The sequence below is a fragment of the Cnephaeus nilssonii genome, assembly GCF_951640355.1.
Source record: "Cnephaeus nilssonii genome assembly, chromosome: 6".
Classification (NCBI taxonomy): domain Eukaryota; kingdom Metazoa; phylum Chordata; class Mammalia; order Chiroptera; family Vespertilionidae; genus Cnephaeus; species Cnephaeus nilssonii.
In genome coordinates this window covers 2,318,039-2,337,781 of record NC_137077.1, presented here as the reverse complement: position 1 = coordinate 2,337,781, position 19,743 = coordinate 2,318,039, and the positions used below count along the sequence as shown (strand labels likewise).

At 65.4% G+C, this 19,743-nt stretch overlaps 1 protein-coding gene across 2 annotated transcripts in view; it reads left to right on the top strand.

Moving 5' to 3' along the window:
- The window catches only part of PARVB (parvin beta), a 65,183-nt gene extending 46,296 nt beyond the window's left edge, over positions 1–18,887 (top strand). For both annotated transcript variants that reach the window (XM_079775300.1, XM_079775301.1), the window contains exons 7-13: positions 2,920–2,978; positions 4,410–4,429; positions 11,052–11,113; positions 12,690–12,758; positions 14,643–14,744; positions 14,888–14,960; positions 16,278–18,887. In XM_079775300.1, coding sequence (XP_079631426.1) covers positions 2,920–2,978; positions 4,410–4,429; positions 11,052–11,113; positions 12,690–12,758; positions 14,643–14,744; positions 14,888–14,960; positions 16,278–16,354 — 462 coding nt within the window. In that variant the 3' untranslated portion in view covers positions 16,355–18,887. The remainder of the gene's footprint in view (positions 1–2,919; positions 2,979–4,409; positions 4,430–11,051; positions 11,114–12,689; positions 12,759–14,642; positions 14,745–14,887; positions 14,961–16,277) is intronic.
- The last annotated feature ends 856 nt before the right edge of the window (positions 18,888–19,743 follow it).

Genomic DNA, 19,743 nt, shown 5'->3' with positions numbered 1-19,743 from the left:
AAGGGAGGAAGAGAGACAGAGAGAGAGGTGGGGGGGGGGGGGGAGAGACATGAACCGGTTGCCTCCCACGTGCACCCCAACAGGGGCGGGGATTGAACTTGCAACCCAGGCATGTACCCCTGACCGGGAATCGAACCTGTGACCCTCACGTCCACCGGCTGGTGCTCTAACCACTGAGCGGCCGGCCAGGGCCGTGTATTTCATTGAGATGCCCAGCTCCACGCTCCCCTCTGGTTTGTGAACGTACAGGGCCCGGGGTGTCTGTCTGCGAGGCTCTGGCTGACCCTGTGTCTCCCAAAACCGTGACCCCTCCCTTAGCCGGGGGCTTGGCCCTGCCCTGATAGGTGAGAATGCCCTGCTCTTAAAAAAAGAAAATTGAACAAAATTTATGGATTGATTTGAGAGGGGTGGGGCATTGACAGAGAGAGAGAGAGAGAGAGAGGGAGGAGAGAGGAGAGAGGAAGAGAGAGAGAGAGAGAGAGAGAGAGAGAGAGAGAGAGAGTGAGAGAGGGAGGGAGAGAGGGAGAGAGGAAGAGAGAGAGAGGGGGGGAAGGAGAGAGAGAGAGGGGCATCGACTGGTTGTTCCGCTCATTCATTGGTTAACTCGTATGTGCCTGACCCGGGATGGAACCCACAACCTTGGCGACGTTCCAACCGACCGAGCCTCTGGCCAGGGCCGAGAGTGCCTTCTCTGGCGTCAGGGGGCGGAGTGGGGGGGTCGCCTGCCATGGCCCCTTTTGCTTCCTGAGGAGGAATGCTTGTGGCGGCAGTGGTGACGGGGACAGGACCATCCTGCTGCCACCGTCTTGGCCACGTCGTCTTGGCCGCCGGGAAAGGCCTCCTGAGGACACGCGGGAACACGGTTCCCAGACCCACACACGTCAGACCCGGAGCGCAGGAACGGGGGTATTTCCTTTCGGGCTGCACTTGGTAATTGGGGTATTTCCATGCAGCCAGTAATTGGGGTATTTCCTTTCAGGCCTGCACTTGGTAACTGGGGTATTTCCAGGCAGCCAGTAATTGGGGTATTTCCTTTCAGGCCTGCACTTGCAAGGAACTCGTTGGGGTTTGCGGACAGTTTGCCTGACCCGGGCAAGCACTCGCTGGCGTCCTCCGCGCCCAGGGTTAGGGCAGGATGCCTGGGGCCGCGGCCAAAGTCGGGGCGGGGCGGGGGCGGTCCCCGGGAGCTGCTGGCCACAGGCCTCAGCCCGATGCCCAGAGCTCAGAGCTGCCCCCCACCTTCCCGAGGCCCCTGCCTGTCCCTCCTCGCCCCGCTGTGCTGGCTGAGGTGGGAGAGGCGAGGGGTGGGCTGTCGGTGGAGGAAGGATGAGGCCAGGCTTACCCCCACCCAGCAGCGTGGGGGGGGGGGGGGGTGCGTCACGGATGCCCGGAGCTGCAGTGGTTCCCCATGGAATCGCGGTCACACTGCCCACCTGGAAAATACTCGGCTTCGTGTGTCCGTACTCCGTCCCGGCCGGCATCCGGGACCTGCCTCTCGTGCATTTGACGAGAAAGTGAATCGGTGTTTGAGTCCCCAGGGGCTCTCCCCAGATGAGGCAGGGTGGGGCCGGGAGAGAGCCGCCAGCCCCGAGGGGGGCGCCGCGGACAGGAGCCCGTGGGGACAGTGCCTGCAGGCTGAGCCCAGGACACGGGAGCTGGGGTCTTGGGGGGTGTCCACGGGCTGCCCAGCAGGGAGCGAGCTCCCGGCCTCTTGAAGGGGCTCAGGAGGGGCTTGCGGTGGGGGTGGGTTAGCTGGCCGCCAAGCTCCACCGAGGTCCCGTGACATACATCCCCCCCCCCCCCCCCCCCGCCTCCCCGCCTCCCCGCCTCCCCGCCATCATGCCAGGCACCAGGGGAAGTGTCACACACGTGTCATTGTCTTGGAGCTGCTCTAACAAAATGCCACCAAGTAACTGTTTTACAACCACGGACATTGCCCGGCTGGCGTGGCTCAGTGGTTGAGCGTTGACCTGTGAGCCGGGAGGTCAGGGTTCGATTCCCGGTCAGGGCACAGGCCCGGGTTGCAGGCTCAACCCCCAGTGCGGGGCGTGCCGGAGGCAGCCGATCCATGACTCTCTCTCATCACTGATGCTTCTCTCTCTCCCCTCCTCTCTTCGTCTCTGACATCAATAAGAACATGTTTTAAAAATTAAAAAGTAAAACAACGGCCGTTTACTCCCTCACAGTGAGGAGGCCGAGGTCCTGATGGAGGAGGGGGCAGGCCGCGGTCCCTCCGAGGGCTCCAGAGGACGAGCCCCTGCCTCCCCCTCCTGGCGGCTGGCGGCTGGCGGCTGGCGGCCGGCTCAGTCCCGGGGTCCCTGGGCTTGTGGGCACATCTGTCCGGTGTCTGCTTTGTCATCACGTGGCCTCTCTCCTCTGTGTCCATCTGTCTGTCTCCACTGTCCCTCCTGGTCAGGGCCTGGCCATGTGCATTGGAGACCCCCCGGGTCCACTATGGCCTCCTCTTCGCGGATGGTTTCTGCAAAGACCCTGTTTCCAAATGAGGCCGCGTTCTGGGGCTCCGAGGGGACACGACTCCGGGGGCGGGGGGCTGTCAGCCCGTGCTGTTCGTGTGTTACTTCCCTGGCTGCCTCCCCACGGTCCTGTCTGTCCTCATGTTCCTCACCTCCTGGGTGTGGGACGTGGCGTGAGGGGTCCCCATGGGAGCCGGGGTTTCTCCCGAGCCCCCCAAAGCTGCCAGCTCTCAGAGCCACGTGGAGAACCTGGGTGGGGGGACAGCGTCCAGCCCCCAAAGGGTCTCTGCCTGAGGCTCGGGGCCTTGGATGCTCTGCACGACTCTGCCCTTTCGTGGTCTCCACGGCGGCCTCGGGGGTCCGGCCGTCGGCACGGCTTCGGGGGCCCCGTCCGCACCCGCCTCCTCTCGCCTGCGCACTCACTTGTGCCTTTTGGGGTTTTCAGAAGCGGGAAGGCCTGCTGCACTCCAGCCACGTCACGGAGGAGCTGACCACGACCACCGAGTAAGTGGCCGGCTGCGGCGGGGCCTGCCGGCACGTCCCTCCCCTCCCCTCCCCTCCCCTCCCCTCCCCTCCCCTTCCCCCTCCCCTCTCCCCTCCCCTCCCCTCCCCTCCCCTCCCCTCCCCTCCCCTCCCCTCCCCTCCCCTTCCCCCTCCCCTCTCCCCTCCCCCTCCCCTCCCCGTGGCGGCGACGTTTTCACGCCGGCGTCTGCCTGCCTGGCCTCACGGCCTCCCCACGCGCTCTTCCGTCTTGTCTTTTCTGTTTTGATGAGGAAGGGCAGGTGGGTTCTGGATCTGTTACTTCTTCCCAAGTGGAAGATGAGCAGACACGGGTGGCGTAGGTGTCCGAACGCACACGGGCCGCCTGAAACCTTTTGTGGGACGAGGCAGACAATCTTAAATAAGAACATAGCGGATCATGTCCAACATCTCTCGGCAGGAAGGAAAAGATGAAGGGAAATTTCAAACATTGATGGAGCGGGTGTGCGAAAGCATTTGATGTTACTCCCCAAAGCCCGCGGGCTCTTCACACCTCTGTTCGAAGGCGGGCCTCCAGGAAGTCGCGATGGGAGGGAGTGGGCGTTCGGATGCTCAGAGGGACCCACAGCCCCCGTTAATTTACCCATCCACAGTGGCTCCGTCTGAGGGGAGAGCCTTCTGTTTCTTAAGCTGTCCTCCTTGCCTCCCATCCAGCCTCAGCATCCTTCCCGTCCCTCTCGAGGGCCAGCTCTGCGGCCACCTCCTACAGGAAGCCCTCCCTGTTTGCAAGCAGGAGTGACTGCCTTCCTTTAGCTCCCACCGCACCTCCTGTCTGTCACACTGTAGGTGGAAACGTGGGCTCCGCGTCTCTGTCACCTCCAGCGTCACGAGCACAGGGCCAGGGGGTTCACGCCTGTGTCTTCGCGGCCCGCACATTGTGGGTGCTCGAGGAAATAGCTGATGAGTGAGGCGGAGGCGGAGGACTTAAGTCTAGTGGAGTTGGGGACGAAGTAAAGATCGCTTGCCTATCAGGAAGGGGTGCACACGGGAAGGGACTGCATTTGTGCCCCAGAAATCCTCAAGGCGAAGCGGGGTGTCCACCCTTTGTGGTTCCGGCCTGGCCTGGGTTCCTGGGGGTCCTTTAGTCGTATTCCCTCAGGAAATGGCCTCTCAGGCCAGCTGTTCCGGGTATAAAGCTGGCCGTCCGGGGCTGCCCGGGAGGCCGAGCTGCTGGCCTGTGCTCCACATGGACCCCTCCCGGATGTACCCCTCCCGTGACGAAAGGGCGGTTTAGATACCGGTGATTTCCTGCGGCACAGGGTGTACCCCAGGTGGCCACGCTTCATAAACAGCCGTCGGTGGGCATTCCCCGTCGCCTCCATCAGGCATGGCTGCGGGTGAGCGACCCCTCGGATGTGTCTCTCTGACGTCTCTCTCTCCGTTTCTTGTTTGCAGGCAGATGATGGGCCGGTTTGGTAAGTAACCCAGGGCCGGGTGCGGGTGGGGGTCTGGGGCCCCCCAGGGCGCTGGGCTGTCCCAGGAAGCCCCCGGGTTCACGCAGTCACGCGGCGAGTCCTGGGCCCCGCCGAAGCCCGTGGCCCCCTGCGGGCCCTGCGCCGTGGCTGTGGTTGCCTCTCAGCGTGGGAGCGGCCAGGGGCGGGGAGTGTCTGGTGGCAGGAGGACGGGGGGTGTCCGGGCGGCACGCGCTCTCACCACAGGGACTGGGACGGAGCAGAAACCAGGACAGGGGGAGGGCGGTGGTGTGGCTCCAATACGGAGCCCCATTAGCCCGGAGGCTGTCTTCATGGGGTGAACACCTTGTCTTTCACCCCAAAACCTCCAGCTCACGGCTTCCTTGGGGTCGGCAGCCTGGGCTCCGGGCCCGCTGGACGCCCTCCGGCCTGCTCCTTGCCCTCTCTGGTCCTCGCCTGTGGCATGGGTTCGGCGGCGGCTGCTGAGCGGCTCCCGTGAGATGATGAGTGTGTGCCCACTGGGCCGGCCCCCGCTCTTCCCGTGGGGCCGTGGGGCCGTGGTTCCTGTGAGTTTGCGTGCTGTTCCCGCCCTGCTTCAGCCCCACGGCCCCATCTTCCCCTCAGTGAGGGATGGCGGATAAAGGGGCAGCGTGAGGCAGCGGGTAAACCCAGTGGCACCTGAGCCGGGCTCACTGCTTGGGGGGGACATCGACCCCGAATGCTGTGTTCTCCAGCGAGCGGGGTGGGGAGCGTGGCTGTTAGAAGGAAAAGTGGACCCGAGTGGGAACTCCTGCATGTGCCTCGGGAGCTGGCCCGAAGCTGGGGGACCGTCCCCGGCTTGGCCCCGGCTCATAGCCCTGGGTTCCTGTGGGGGCCTGGGGCGCATCATGCTCCTGTGGGAACAGGGATCTCGATCCTCCAAGGCCTGGACGTGAGGAGAGGCAGCAGCCAGGGGTCCGTGAGCCGGGCCGGGGAGTCCAGCCTCCTGTGTTCTAAGCAGCAGGGCAGGGCTTGCTGCTGTTTTTATTAATAATTTAAAAGGTGGGTGCAGAGTCCAGCTGCTGAGGGCCCGGACAGCTGCGGGCAGTGCAGCCCCGGGGCCCACGTGGGACGCCCAAGTAGACTGGCATCGTGGGCAGCCCGCCCTGCCCTGTGTTGGGGTGGAGGCCCGCCTGGGGCGCAGTGCACCCTCCCGTGGCCTCCCTGTCCTTCCTGCACGGAGGGCCCGGGCTGTGGATGGTGGGGGCACAGGGTGACGAGTGGGACCCTCGGGCGTTGTGAACTGTGGTCTGTGGTTGTGAACTGAACTGTGGTCCGTGTCGGGGGACGGGCCTGGTTGGAGGCGGGGGGCTTGGGGGCTGTGCGCCCCTCGGTGGACAGGGGCTGCGGGATGCCGCCGTGCGGTGAGCGCAGGGAGGGCGCGTGGGGGCGCCGCACGCAGCAGCGGGTTGGCCTCATTCCCCCGCAGCTGCTGCGTGGTGTGCGGTGCAGGCTGGCCGTCAGTGGGTGGCAGGCAATTAGCTGGTCCCTGGTGGCTGCGCTGACGCACGCCGGGTCTCCTGGTTACCCAGCACACCGCAGCCTCTGCTTGGTTCCTCTGCCGCCATTGGGCCAGGCTTCCTAACGCACCCCTGCACCCCTCACTCTCTCCTCACCGCCCCTCGCCGCGTTTTAGACAAAGCCCCGGTCCTAGCAGTGGCCTTTAAGGTCCTGCGGCCACACCCCTCCGCTCCTCTCTGGCTCCTCGCTCCCCTGCCCTCCGGCCCCCGTGGCTCCCTCTCTGCGCCCAGCTGGCTCTCCCTCCGCTCTCCCTCTCCGTCCCCCATGGCTCCCTCGCTCAGTCCTCCGCTCTTCCGCAGACGCCCCTAATCCAGGGCCCTCCCTGACCCCCTGTCCCGAGTGGCCACCCTCTGCCCCCACCTTTACTCACAGCTCTGCTCCCCATGCAGTGGTGCTCACCCAGGGCCCTGCCATGTGGGCAGACACGGGGACCAGGCAGTGTAGGGACCCCGCCCTCCCCCTCTCCGTCCGCACGGGGCTGCCTGAACGGTAAGCGTCCTGTGGGCAGGAGCCGGGCTCCCTCGCCCGGGTTGCCCAGGAGCGTCCGGAACACCCGGCAGACCTCCATGGCCAAGGTTCCCCCGCCCCCCGGGCTTCCCGAGAAGCGTGTTCTCTGCCTCAGTTTCCCACATCATCACTCCGAGCGAGCGAGGGAGGGTCCACTCTGCCCCGCCCGCCCTGCCCCCAGCTCCTGGCCTCATCCCTCTTCTGCTGAGGTGGGATGGGAGGCCCTTCTCTCCCCAGGGGAGTTGGGGAGCTGCAGCCTGGTCTCCATGGCAACCAGTTTGCTGCCTGCCTGTCTCCAAGGCGCCCCTCCCCCTCCTGGGCTTCTTCCCAGAACCCCTTCCCATGGTGAGGGGGGGAGACGAGAGGGGAAGCTTTCCTCCCCGCTCCGGAGCCCTCCCCGTCACATCCCCCCTCTGCCAGGAGAGCAGTGTTCACACCCCTCCAGGTGCCCTCCCGGACTCCCCACTCTGTGGACCCAGCCCCCCTCATGTCCTTGGCCCTTGAGCTTGGATGCCTCTAGGGACCAGGCTGATAGCATGGAAGAGGGAAGGGGCTGGAATAGAGTGATAACCGGCCGCTGCCCGTCGGCCTCTGCTGGGGGGCAGTGGGGCGTGGTGGGGTCCGAGGCGACGTGTCGAGCCCACACTCCGTGTCCACGGCGGCTGGTTGAAGCCCCATGGGAATGTGGCCCGGCCCCCAGTTCCTCAAGAGCAGCCAGGAGTTCGGGGCTGTGGGCAAAGCTTCCAATTTAAAACACAAAAAACAAAAACAACTTCGTCTGGACCCAACGAGCCGTCCCTGAGGGTGGAGCGGGGCAGACCCTGGCCGCTCGAGTCGCTGCGGCCGCTCTGTGCCTCAGTTTACCCTCTGCCTCCCCGCCTGTGCCCCTCCCGAGGGCAGGCTGCTCCCTGTCCACTTCCGTGACTGCCCCGGACGGGACGGGGAGGCTGGGCGGGGGCAGGACGAGGGCTCACAGCGCGTGCCTTCGGGCAGTGTGCCCGTGGGGCCTGGTCCTCACGGCCCGCGGGAGGGGAGGGGGGAGGGGGGAGGGGCTGTGTTCGCTCCCGCTGTGCGAGGAGCCACCTGCCTGAAGTCAGGGGACTTGAAGTCCCCACGGGGATTGACCCGGGTCTGTGTCCGCTGCCAAAGCCGGCGGCGTGGTGACGCGATGCCCTCGCCTGCCGCGGGGAGCCCAGCGGGGGCCCAGCTAAATATACCGCTGACGTCAGCGCCCTCCCCCCTCGGGCTCTCTGGCTGCCCTGGAATCCTTCCGGAACATCAGCTCCCCGCCAGCTCCCATCGCGCGCAGTCCTAGAGATTGTAACGCAGTTCGCTGCGGCAGGAGGCTTCCGCGCTGGGCCTTATGGTCGTGTCCTCCCCGCCACAACATATGCACCCGCCGTCCCCATGTTCACGTGTGTACACATCACACACACACCTTCCTTCTCTCCCTTCGTCTTTGCCTCTCACCTTCCTCCCCTCCCCCTAAAGCCCCCCCTAAAGCCAAGAGACGCCCTGGCCGGGCAGGGCTGGGAGCTGCTCCTGCCCCTGGGTGCTCCTGCCCCTGGGTGCCCCCTGCCCCTGGGTGCTCCTGCCCCTGGGTGCCCCCTGCCCCTGGGTGCTCCTGCCCCTGGGTGCCCCCTGCCCCTGGGTGCCCCTGCCCCTGGGTGCCCCCGCCCCTGGGTGCCCCCTGCCCCTGGATGCCCCCTGCCCCTGGGTGCCCCCTGCCCCTGGGTGCCCCTGCTCCTGGGTGCCCCCTGCCCCTGGGTGCCCCCTGCCCCTGGATGCCCCCTGCCCCTGGGTGCTCCTGCCCCTGGGTGCCCCCTGCCCCTGGGTGCTCCTGCCCCTGGGTGCTCCTGCCCCTGGGTGCCCCCTGCCCCTGGGTGCTCCTGCCCCTGGATGCCCCTGCCCCTGGGTGCTCCTGCCCCTGGGTGCTCCTGCCCCTGGGTGCCCCCTGCCCCTGGGTGCCCCTGCCCCTGGGTGCCCCTGCCCCTGGGTGCCCCCACCCCTGGGTGCCCCCTGCCCCTGGGTGCCCCCTGCCCCTGGATGCCCCCTGCCCCTGGGTGCTCCTGCCCCTGGGTGCCCCCTGCCCCTGGGTGCTCCTGCCCCTGGGTGCTCCTGCCCCTGGGTGCCCCCTGCCCCTGGGTGCTCCTGCCCCTGGGTGCCCCTGCCCCTGGGTGCTCCTGCCCCTGGGTGCTCCTGCCCCTGGGTGCCCCCTGCCCCTGGGTGCCCCTGCCCCTGGGTGCCCCCGCCCCTGGGTGCCCCCGCCCCTGGGTGCCCCTGCCCCTGGGTGCCCCTGCCCCTGGGTGCCCCCGCCCTTGGGTGCCCCCGCCCCTGGGTTCTGAGCACCGAGCACCTTCCTTTCAGGGCCAGGTGGGGGCAGGGGTGGAGCAGGGCCGGGTGCTTTCTCCAGGGGCCCTGCCTTCTCTCTCACTGCCCCCTCCCCCCCTCCCCGCCCCCTCAGCCCGCACAGTCCAGGAGCACCCCTGAGCCGGCCCTGGCTCCGGGCTCCTGGCCACCCCCAGGCTGGAGGAGGAGCTTCCCACCCACCCCACTGGGCTGGGCTTGCAGCCCCAGAACTTCACACTGGGGTTTGGGGTTTGGGCCTAAGCCCTGGCTCTCTACTGACCTCAGAAACCGTGGGGACAGGGGCTCCTTCAGGACAGAAGTCGGGAGCCCCAGGCCCTTCCAAATGCCCTCCTGCCCCAGCAGCGGCCCCCCACGGCCCTGTGTCCCCCCTGGAGGCCTCAGCCCTCCTGCCGGGTCCAGCGGCCCCCCACGGCCCTGCGTCCCCCCTGGTCTCTGTCCTGCCCCGTCCTGTCGCCCAGTGGCCGGAGAGAGTGCAGGAACAAGCGGCAGAGTGCCAGCCCCGAGGACCTGCGGTCCAGCCGGTCACGCGGAGCAGACAGATAGAAGCAAACGTACCCACGCAGTGGTCGGCATGAGCCCCCGCGCCGGGAGAGGGGGACGGGCAGTGGTCGGCATGAGCCCCCGCGCCGGGAGAGGGGGACGGGCAGTGGTCGGCATGAGCCCCCGCGCCGGGAGACGGGGACGGGCAGTGGTCGGCATGAGCCCCCGCGCCGGGTGAGGAGGGACGGGCAGGGCTGCTCTCTCCACGGCCAGGAAGGCCCCGGAGGAGGTGGTGCCGAGAGCACCTGCCGGAGGCGAGGCAGGCGCACAGGCCGGTGGTGAACAGTGACCGTGCAGGAGCCCGGAGCTGGTTGGTGGAGTGAAGGAAGGGAGGGTGTGTGTGTGTGTGTGTGTGTGTGTGTGTGTGAGTGTGTGTCTGTGTGTGTGTGTCTGTGTGTGTGTGTCTCTCTGTGTCTGTGTGTGTGTCTGTGTGTCTGTGTGTCTCTGTGTGTGTGTCTGTGTGTGTGAGTGTGTGTGTCTGTGTGTGTGTGAGTGTGAGTGTGTCTGTGTGTGAGTGTGTGTGTCTGTGTGTGTGAGTGTGTGTGTGTCTGTGTGTGTGTGTCTGTGTGTGTGTGTGAGTGTGTGTGTCTGTGTGTGAGTGTGTGTGTGAGTGTGTGTCTGTGTGTGAGTGTGTGTGTGAGTGTGTGTCTGTGTGTGTGTCTGTGTGTGTGTGAGTGTGTGTGTGAGTGTGTGTCTGTGTGTGTGAGTGTGTGTAAGTGTGTGTGTCTGTGTGTATGTGTGTGTATGTGTGTGTCTCTGTGTGTGTATGTGTGTGTGTGTGTGAGAGTGTCTGTGTATGTGTGTGAGTGTGTGTGTGTGAGTGTGTGTGTGTCTGTGTGTGTGTGAGTGTGTGTGTGTGTGAGTGTGTGTGTGTGTTTCTGTGTGTGTCTGTGTCTCTGTGTGTCTGTGTGTGTGTGTCTGTGTCTGTGTGTGTGTGTCTGTGTCTGCGTGTGTCTGTGTGTCTGTGTGTGTGTCCGTGTGTGTGTCTGTGTGTGTCTGTGTGTCTGTGTGTGTGTGTCTCTGTGTGTGTGTATGTGTGTGTGTGTCTGTGTCTGTGTGTGTGTGTGTCTGTGTCTGTGTGTGTGTGTGTGTGAGAGAGAGAGAGAGAGACGCTGAGCCCTTTGAGTCCCGAGGCCACAGGAGGGAGAATGATCTGTACTTTAAGAGGATGAGCAGCTGTTGGTGACTTCAGTCTGCACAGCGTTGGGCAGGACGCAGAAAGGGTCCGATTCTCTGCTTGGTTGGGAGACTGGCTCCCGGGGCTCAGAGTGGGGGCGGGGGCCTGCGAAGCCAGCGGCCGTGGCTGCGCCAGGTGAGGGCGAGGGGGCTGTGTGGGGCGGCCATGGCCAGCGGAGGGAGCGGTGTCCGGACCCACAGGATTTACTGTTGGGGAGCGTGGGAACGGACGCCTCCGTCCTCGGTGAGGGGGCGGGCGTCCATGCTGCCGGTGTCCTGTCGGAAGATGGACGCTGTGAGCAGGACCCTCGGGGACGCCTTCCCCGCGGCGCCTGCTCTCGGCCCTGCGGGAGCTGCAGGAATCAGGCAGGGGTGGCCGTCTGTCTGAGGCAGGCGCCGCCTCTTCCCGGGACAGACGGGCGCGGGGCGGAGCAGCGTGGTGCCTGACCCTCTCCCCGTGTCCCCCCCGCAGAGCGCGACGCCTTCGACACGCTGTTCGACCACGCCCCGGACAAGCTGAGCCTGGTGAAGAAGGTGAGCCGCGCCGCGCGTCCCCGTCTGGGTCAGCTCCCACGGGGCGGGGGAAAGGGGGACACGTGTGAGGGCTCAGAACATCTGCCACGTGGGTGGGAGTGTGACTATGATAAAACGGAACCACAGGCCGTGGAGTTAGCAGCTTTGAGCTCTGTCCGCGCCCTGGGCACCTTCCCGCTCACCAGCCGCGTCTGCGGGTGCGCCCCGCCCAGGCCCATCGAAGCTCCCTTCCCGTGGGAAATGTTTTTAAGCGAGTCAGCCGCTGGCTCTTCGCTCCCACGCAGCTGCGTCCCGCAGTGGAAATGACCCGAACTCGCTCTTCGCCAGGACATCTGGGCACTGGCTGCTTAGCACCGAACAAGACCAAACCCTTTCATCTGCTGACAGCTCCCCCCTGCCCCTGCCCCGAGAGCTGCTGTGAGAGCTTCCCTGCACCCAGACTTAACTGCAGGGGCCCCTGCCCGTCCCCCCCCCCCCCCCGTCCAGGTCTTCCCAGTCACCCCTCCCACTCTGTCCCATCCATCCACGTCCAGCCACGGCCTGAAGGTCCCGAAGGGTTCGCACTCCTGTGTGTGGCCGGGGCCTGCTCTGCCCCCCCACCCCCGCTCCTGAACACCCCGCACCCCGCACCCCGGCCCAGCGCAAAGCCCCTCCCTGCCCCCACCTCCAGGGCGGGAGCCACGCCTCTCCCGTGAGCCCCTCACCAGCCTCCCGTCTCCTCCCACTCCTTGGCCGTGTCTCTCGACGTCCCGTCGCTAGGCGTGTGCATGGAGGATTATGTCAGGCCTGCGGGGTGGGCTCTGGCCTGCTGGCCGTGTCCCCAGCACCCAGCGGCGGGTGGCACATGGTGGCGGCTCCGTCAAATGGAGCAGCAGGAATGTGGAAAAGACCTCGCGTCCGGGGTGGGGTGGGCGGGGGCGGATTGCGTTTCCACGGAAGCTGGGTGTCGTGGCTGAGAAAGTCCACAGGGGACAGTGTGCAAACCACACCGGGCCCGCCGGTTACGGAACCGGGAGGCCGTGGCCAGGCAGCCTCTCTCTCCGTCTCTCCTGGTCCAGGGGGCGCCGAGGGCACATTTACCAGTTCAGTGCCCGCCGGGCCAGCGGTGTCCTGCGGGGCCCCGGGTGGGTGCATGAGCACGTGGCTTGGCGATCTGGGATGCGTTTCCTTCTTCAGCCGGGAGGGTTTGGGGTTCAGTCTCATGAAAACCAGGGGTGATTGTAAGAACATTTCATTTTAAACACGAGCTTTTTATTTCAGTAAACAGAGGGGATTAGGGAAGTGTTTCCCAAAGCCAGGGGTGGACGGTCCCATCAACCCCGGGCGGGAGCTGGTCTCAGCCCCCCCCCTCCCCGCCCCGTCCCTTTGCCTCGGGGGGAGAGGGGAGCTGGTCTCAGGCCCCCCCCTTTGCCTCGGGGAGCTGGTCTCACAGCCCCTGTCCCTTTGCCTCGGGGGGAGAGGGGAGCTGGTCTCAGGCCCCCCCCTTTGCCTCGGGGAGCTGGTCTCAGGCCCCCCCCTTTGCCTTGGGGAGCTGGTCTCAGGCCTCCCCCACCCCCCTATCCCTCTGCCTCCGCAGTCTCTCATCACGTTCGTGAACAAGCACCTTAACAAGCTGAATCTGGAGGTGACGGAGCTGGAGACGCAGGTGAGTGGCTCTGGGGGAGGCTCCGAGCCCAGGGGCCCCGTGAGCAAACCGGCTGCCATCATGCCCGTCCGGCAGGAACGCCCACCCGCAGCGCCAGCCTGGCCGCCGCGCCATCTCGCAGGCCCTCCGCCTTTCTCTCCCGGGGCCCTCGGAGCAAAGCCCACAAACTGAGTGGTTTAGACCAGCGGTCGCCAACGGCGGTCCGCGGGCCCCTGTGGTCCACGAGGTCCGGACGGCTGGCGGCCGCTGGTTTAGGCAACAGACAGCTGGTCTCTCCCCGTTCTGGAGGCGAAGTCCCGGCAGAGGCAGGGCTGGTGACCCGCAAACACTTTAATACTGACCCAAGCCGTGTTCTGGGGAGAGGGCTCAACTATATATATATCTATATTGTTGTTATTAATCCTCACCCGAGGATAGTTTTCCATTTTTTTTTTTTAGAGATAGTGGAGGGAGAGGGAGAGACACAGAGAGAGAAACGTTGATGAGGGAGAGGCACGTTGATTGGTTGCCTCCTGCGCACGCCCTGGCCGGGGCCTGGGATCGAACCTGCAACCCAGGTGCGTGCCCTTTACTGGGAATTGAACCCAAGACCCTTCGGTGCCTGGGCTGTTACTCCAAACACTGAGCCACACGGGCCAGGGCTCTTTTCAGGTTGGGTGTCTCGTGTTAGCGATGCGTGTAACATCTGCGGGGTTTTGTATCACACGAGGCAGCACGGATACAGGTACAGCGAGGACTCATCCTGCAAACAGGCAGCGTACACTCACCGCACCGCTGCACACGGCGCAGAACCCTCATGCGTCTGCTCTTCCTCGGGGCGGGCTGGTGACAGCTCATGTCTGGCTTACTCATGTGAGAGCGCAGCATCTGATACGTGGGCTTTTGACCGAGGCGGTCAGCATCGCTGACCTCTGGATTGTTCAGGCGTCCTCCCCCACGCCCTCTCAAAACGAAAATAGCGCGGTGGGACACGTTTCCAGCAGCCGCGGGCGCCGCGACCAAACATCATTCCCCGGGATTAGCGGCCGGAATCTGGAGCCGCGAGGCCCGGCGCCGAGTGCTCGCGCAGCTGATCCTCTGAAGCCGGCTGATTGCATTCACTCCGCGCGCTCTAACTCTTCTCATTTGCTTTTCTAATTAAAAAAGTAATTCAGGTTCATTGTGGGGAGGTCTGAGACTGCAGATAAGCAGAACAAAGAAAACCCTCCGCAATGCCATCTGTGCCGCGGGCTGTTCCAGACCTTTCTCCACTCGGGCAGTCCTCGCGGGCGGCGGGTCTCTCTGGGAAAGCCGCGCCTGGTTCTCACGTGGGGATGGTTTCTGTGCAGATGCATTGGTTATGTCAGCGCCTTGCTAACCTGGCACACGGCCGCTGCTACCTGCTGTCTGATAGGTTCACGGTGCGGAATGTACGAACTGACAGGTCGAAACCCCCCTCCTCCCTCCCCTCTGTCCCTCCATCGTCCTCTCCGGGGGTCACTGTAGGTCACCGTGCGATGGACATTTTTCTAGATATTTTGAGTCCATAAATGTATTTTCTAGATGGCACTGGATCACACTGCACAGCTGTTTGTAATGTTTTTTGTTTTCCCCTTTCAATATATTTTTATTGGTTTCAGAGAGGAAGGGAGAGGGAGAGAGAGAGATAGAAACATCCATGATGAGAGAGAATCATGGATCGGCTGCCTCCTGCACGCCCCACACTGTGGATCCAGCCCGCAACCCGGGCCTGTGCCCTGACCGGGAATTGAACCCTGACCTCCTGGTTCATGGGTCAGTGCTGAACCCCTGAGCCACGCCGGCCGGCCCGGCCCCTCCTTGTGAGTGGACACGGAGCAGGGCCGCTCCGTGCGCCGTCCCTAGCGTGACCGGTGTGTCCCGTAGTTTGCAGACGGCGTGTACCTGGTTCTGCTCATGGGCCTGCTGGAGGACTACTTCGTGCCCCTGCACAACTTCTACCTGACCCCGGACGGCTTCGACCAGAAGGTACGGCGTCTCCGCCACGTGGTCAGGTGCCGCAGCCCTCAGGGGCCGGGCGCAATCTGCAGGCTTAAAGCTGCACCCAGGTGGCCTCGCGGTCCGACGGGGCCCACGGGAAAGAGGGAAACCGACGCCTTGTCCTCTCGCAGGTCCACAACGTGTCCTTCGCCTTTGAGCTGATGCTGGACGGGGGCCTCCAGAAACCCAAGGCCCGGCCGGAAGGTAAGGCCGCCCCGGGCCCCGGGGAGGCAGGCGGCAGGGAAGGGCGGCCAGGCCCCGAGGTGGCGGGGGGCCCCTCTGAGGTTAGACTCTGAGCGAGTGGCTCAGGCCGCTGTGCCGACCCCGGGTGTCCATGCCCCGTGGCCCCATGCTCCCGGCTTTGGGGACCGGGCGGGCTGCGCGGACGGAGCCACCAATGCCCGGTCTTTAGGAGCCACGTGACCCGGAGGCCGCGGCCTCTGCCACGGGCCTCAGGTTTAACGGCGTCTCGGGCCGGGGCTCGGGCTGGGGTTTGCGTCATGGCGAAGGACAGCAGAGGCTTTGCTGCCTGAAGGGCTGTCGGGCGGTGTCCCCGATGGCCAGCGAACGGCGATGCTCGTGAGCAGGGAGGCGGCGCGTTCACGCCCCACGAGGGGCCGAGGCCCGGCCCGGGGAGGCCCCCTCGCTGCCCCTTCCGGGCCGCTGTGTCCCGTGGCCGACTCCGGGTTCTCCGCCTCGAGGGAGCGTCTGAATCCCAGAAGGGCTCCTCCGAGAACAGATCCCGACTCGGGGCTGTGGGACGGGCCCGACAAGTCCCATTCGTAACAGGTCCCAGGTGACGCCAATGCCCCGGGTCCGGGAACCCACTTTGAGAACCGATGTCCTTGGCCCAGCATGAGCTCTGGGCGGGACGTGTTCATTCCTCTCCCGACACCCATCCAGGGACAGGAATGCCGTCCCGTGACCCCTGAACCGCAGCCCCCGCCCCCGGGCACCGGGCGCTTGTCCGAGGTCACAGGGTATGTGAGGGCCAGAGCCCGGTGCCCCTCCCACACCGCAGCCCCCGCCCCCTGGGCCCGGGCACTTGTCCGAGGTCACAGGGTATGTGAGGGCCAGAGCCCGGTGCCCTTCCCACACCGCAGCCCCCGCCCCCTGGACAGGCCACACCACGTGCCCAACCTCAGGGGAGGGACGGCAGCTGCCACCTGCCCGCCCCAGGGGGCCCGGCCCCGTGGCACCCGTGGTCCCGGCGCAGGCGAGCCTGGGGTGTGTGGTCCCCAGCGAGTGTCCTCGGCTGCTGTAGACCCCACTCCACGCAGACGCCCCTGGTCGCACACTAGTCCCCAGGCGCGTCCTAAGGGGACGGGGTCGGGGGGGCACCTGTTGCTGGCCACCCCAGGGCTCATGGCACAGGTGGCGGCCGGGGGCTGGCGGGAGCCCCGTGTCTGGAATGTGCTGCCCAGAGCGGCCCGGATGATGCTCTGCTGCAGCCACGCCAGGCCCAGGCCCCAGCGCCAGGCCCAGGTGCGTCCCCCGTAACGCTCCCCGTTTCCTCTGCAGACGTGGTGAGCCTGGACCTCAAGTCCACCCTGCGGGTCCTTTACAACCTGTTCAACAAGTACAAGAACGCCGAGTGACTCGCCGCGGCGGCCCTGTGCTCCCCACCAGCCCGCGTCTCTCCCTGCTCCCCCACCCCCACCTTCTGGGGCTGTTGCCCCGACCTCCTGCCCGTGTCTGGGAGCCGCAGAGCTCTGAGGCCTCGCTTCTTGGGGCTCCCGGCTGCGTCAGCGGCCGTCGGCCTGGACCAGACGATGACAAGGAAAACCGCCGAACCCAGGCCCCTCAGCCCCGGGAGGGGCGCCCGCGTTCCATCTGACGGCACCATCAGGGTCACAGGCGTCGCCCAAGGCCCAGCAGCTCGGCCATCCCGGCGGGACCTCCGGGAGCGCGCTCCTCGGAACGAGGCCTTCTCAGCAAAAAGCGTTTTGCAGTTTTAAGAACTCCATCCAGTCCCAGAAGCCTTTGCTGCGGCAGGAATGGCCCCCACGTTCCTGCTCCGTGGCCGCTCCGTGTTGTGTTCATCTCGCTTTGCACAAACGTCTAAGGCCCAGATGCCCGCCGCCCGCCGCCCGCCGCCCGCCGCCCAGGGAGGGTCCTGTCCAGGGGACGCCTGTGTCTGTGCCGGGGGCGGGGGGGTGGGGGGGGCAGGTGGGAGCGGGTCCGCGGGATCCCCCGGGGCCCTCTGAGGGCGATGCCGTTCAGAAACGTCAGAAGCAGGCGCATCCCTTCGCTCAGGGCGCCGCGACGGAACCGCAGCCCACGCAGCCCAGACGACAGTTTATCCTCTCAGCTCCGGCCCGGGCGCCGAGAGCCGGTGGGCAGCCTCGGTTCCTTCGGAGCCGCCCTCCGTGGCCTGCAGACCCCTGTCTTCCCCGGTCCTCCCGGGCGTCCTCTGTGTGTGTGTGTGTGTGTGTGTGCCCTGAACACTTGTGTAAGGACTCTAGTTCTGTTGGGCTGCACCCAGCCACGTGACCTAATTTCACCGGCATCACCTCAGGTTGTCCTTTCTGAGGCCCCGGGGGTTCGGGCTCCTGCACGCGGGTTCTGGGGCCACGGCAGCCCTTCCTGGGGGGAGTGAGGCCTTCCTCGATCCCGGAGTCTTGGCACCTCCCCTGGGGCACCTGCAGGAGATGCCGCTCACTCACCCCCGTGCTGCTCACCCCCATGCTCCCCGAGGCGCAGGAGAGAGGTGGGGAGGCACCCGCTGGGGCTCAGGTGGCCCTTGTGCTGGGGCTCAGCCCCCAAACCCGGTCCCCAGCGCCCCAGCTGGGGCTTAGGATGTGGGTGCGAACCCCAGGGAGGCCCCTGCGGTCAGCCTCCTCCCCCTTCTCTTCGGTGTCCGCCCTCCCGCAGGACACAGGCTGTGGGAACGTGGCTCCTGCTCAGTCGGCTGTCCCTGCTCGAGATCTGGGAAAGGGGGTGGTATCCCATCCCGGCCGGCTGCATGCAGGCTGGATGGGGTCACAGCGTGTTGGTGGAGGTGGCTGCCCGCGGGGGAAAGGAATAATGAAGATGGCATTGGGTCGTCTCCTGCGGGATGCCCGGCATTGCAGGGCGGGACTGGCAGGTGGCTGAGCTGGGAACAGTCGGTGCTGCCTTCATTACAGCCCCTGGGGCCCTGCGGGGAGGGGACCAAGGAGGCAAGCCTTGGGGCGTCAGCCCGGGTGGGCAGCTCTGCAGGTCTCTGGGCCCTCGCCGAGCCGGGTGGGAGAGGGAAGGGAATAGTGAGATGGGGAACTAACGCCCGGGCGACCGCCTCACGCGCTGACTGTCGGAGCCCACGGTGTCTGGGGAGGGGGTGATATTTCATCCGAATTATTTCTCCAAGTTGGTTCTGAGGTGTGGGCGTGCCTTACGCACACCTGCCGAGGACCCCCTTCGGCTGCACCATTTCATTCTTCTTGTTCCACTTTCCAGTGTGAATCAGAACTCACAGCGTGGCCTGGACGGGTGCACTGGGGGCCGTCCCAGGCAGGTCAGGCGGCCCTGGCCCATCAGGGTTCGATCCCCAGTAGGGGGCGTGCAGGAGGCAGCTGATGGATGTGTTCTCACATTGATGTTTCTCTCTCTCTCCCTCTCCCTTCCTCTCTCCCTAAAAATTAATCAAAGCAAGAAGGGTGAGCTCTGCTTGGGGAATGAGTCCTTCGTGTGATCAACCCACCGTCTCGTTGGCTTGGGGGCGCAGTGGTCTGGGCGTGAGTTCAGGGTCAGGGGAGCTGGGCGTCTTCTGGGGGTGCACGTGTCCCGGGAGCTGTGTTTCTCTGTAGAGGGGCTCTCATCACAGGAACCCAGTGAGCCAGACAGCTCTCCGGGCCCCGGGGAAATGCGCCTTCGTCCCGCTCTCTGGGCGTGTCTTTGACCCTCCCCCACCCCGCTGGCCCGAAGCTCTGTTCCCCCCTTAACAACCACAGGGGTTGTGCAAGCCGAGCCGGTGCCTGCCCCGTGTCCCAGTTGGACGTGACAAAGAGCTGTGCTGTTCTGAAGCAGCGGGATCCTTCCTCCCCCCGTGTGCCAGTGTTTTATTGTCCTTATGATCGTTTTAAGCACTGTTGACTTTGGATTTCTGGATGTTAAATAAAAGCCACTCAAACCCGCTGTGTTGTTGACCTGCCCGCCCGCGACCGCAGGAAGCCGACACCTTCCGTGTGTGCTGGGGGCCCGGTGCCCCACGGCTCTGAAGCCGGCCTCGTTAGGAGAATGCCGTGTGGTGGGAACAGGCTCCTGGGGTTTTAGGAGAATGCCGTGTGGTGGGAACAGGACGCTGGGATTTTGGGAGAATGCCGTGTGGTGGGAACAGGCCGAGTTAGGAGAATGCCGTGTGGTGGGAACAGGCCGAGTTAGGAGAATGCCGTGTGGTGGGAACAGGACGCTGGGGTTTTAGGAGAATGCCGTGTGGTGGGAACAGGCCGAGTTAGGAGAATGCCGTGTGGTGGGAACAGGCTGAGTTAGGAGAATGCCGTGTGGTGGGAACAGGCTGAGTTAGGAGAATGCCGTGTGGTGGGAACAGGCTGAGTTAGGAGAACGCCGTGTGGTAGGAACAGGCTGAGTTAGGAGAATGCCGTGTGGTGGGAACAGGCTGAGTTAGGAGAATGCCGTGTGGTGGGAACAGGCCGCGTTAGGAGAACGCCGTGTGGTGGGAACAGGCTCCTGGGATTTTTTCCAAGAAAGAACCCTGTCACGGCTGTCGCTGCCTCTGTTGGGCGGCTATCGGTGGTGCCTGCCCAGTGCTGGCACCGGGCCACACGATCCCCACCCAGCGCCTCACCTGGCACCTGGCGCCGCAGTGGGACAGGAGGCGGTGAGGGGCCAGCGCACAGCGCTGTGTGGGGCTGGGGGCCCCATGGGCTGAGGCCTGGGGTTTCATGGGCGGGAGCCGCTGGGAACGGGGCAGTCACAGCTGTGGATGAGTGATCGTGAGGCATGGAGTGGGGTGGGCACCCCAACCCCCTGACACCCCACCCCCAGC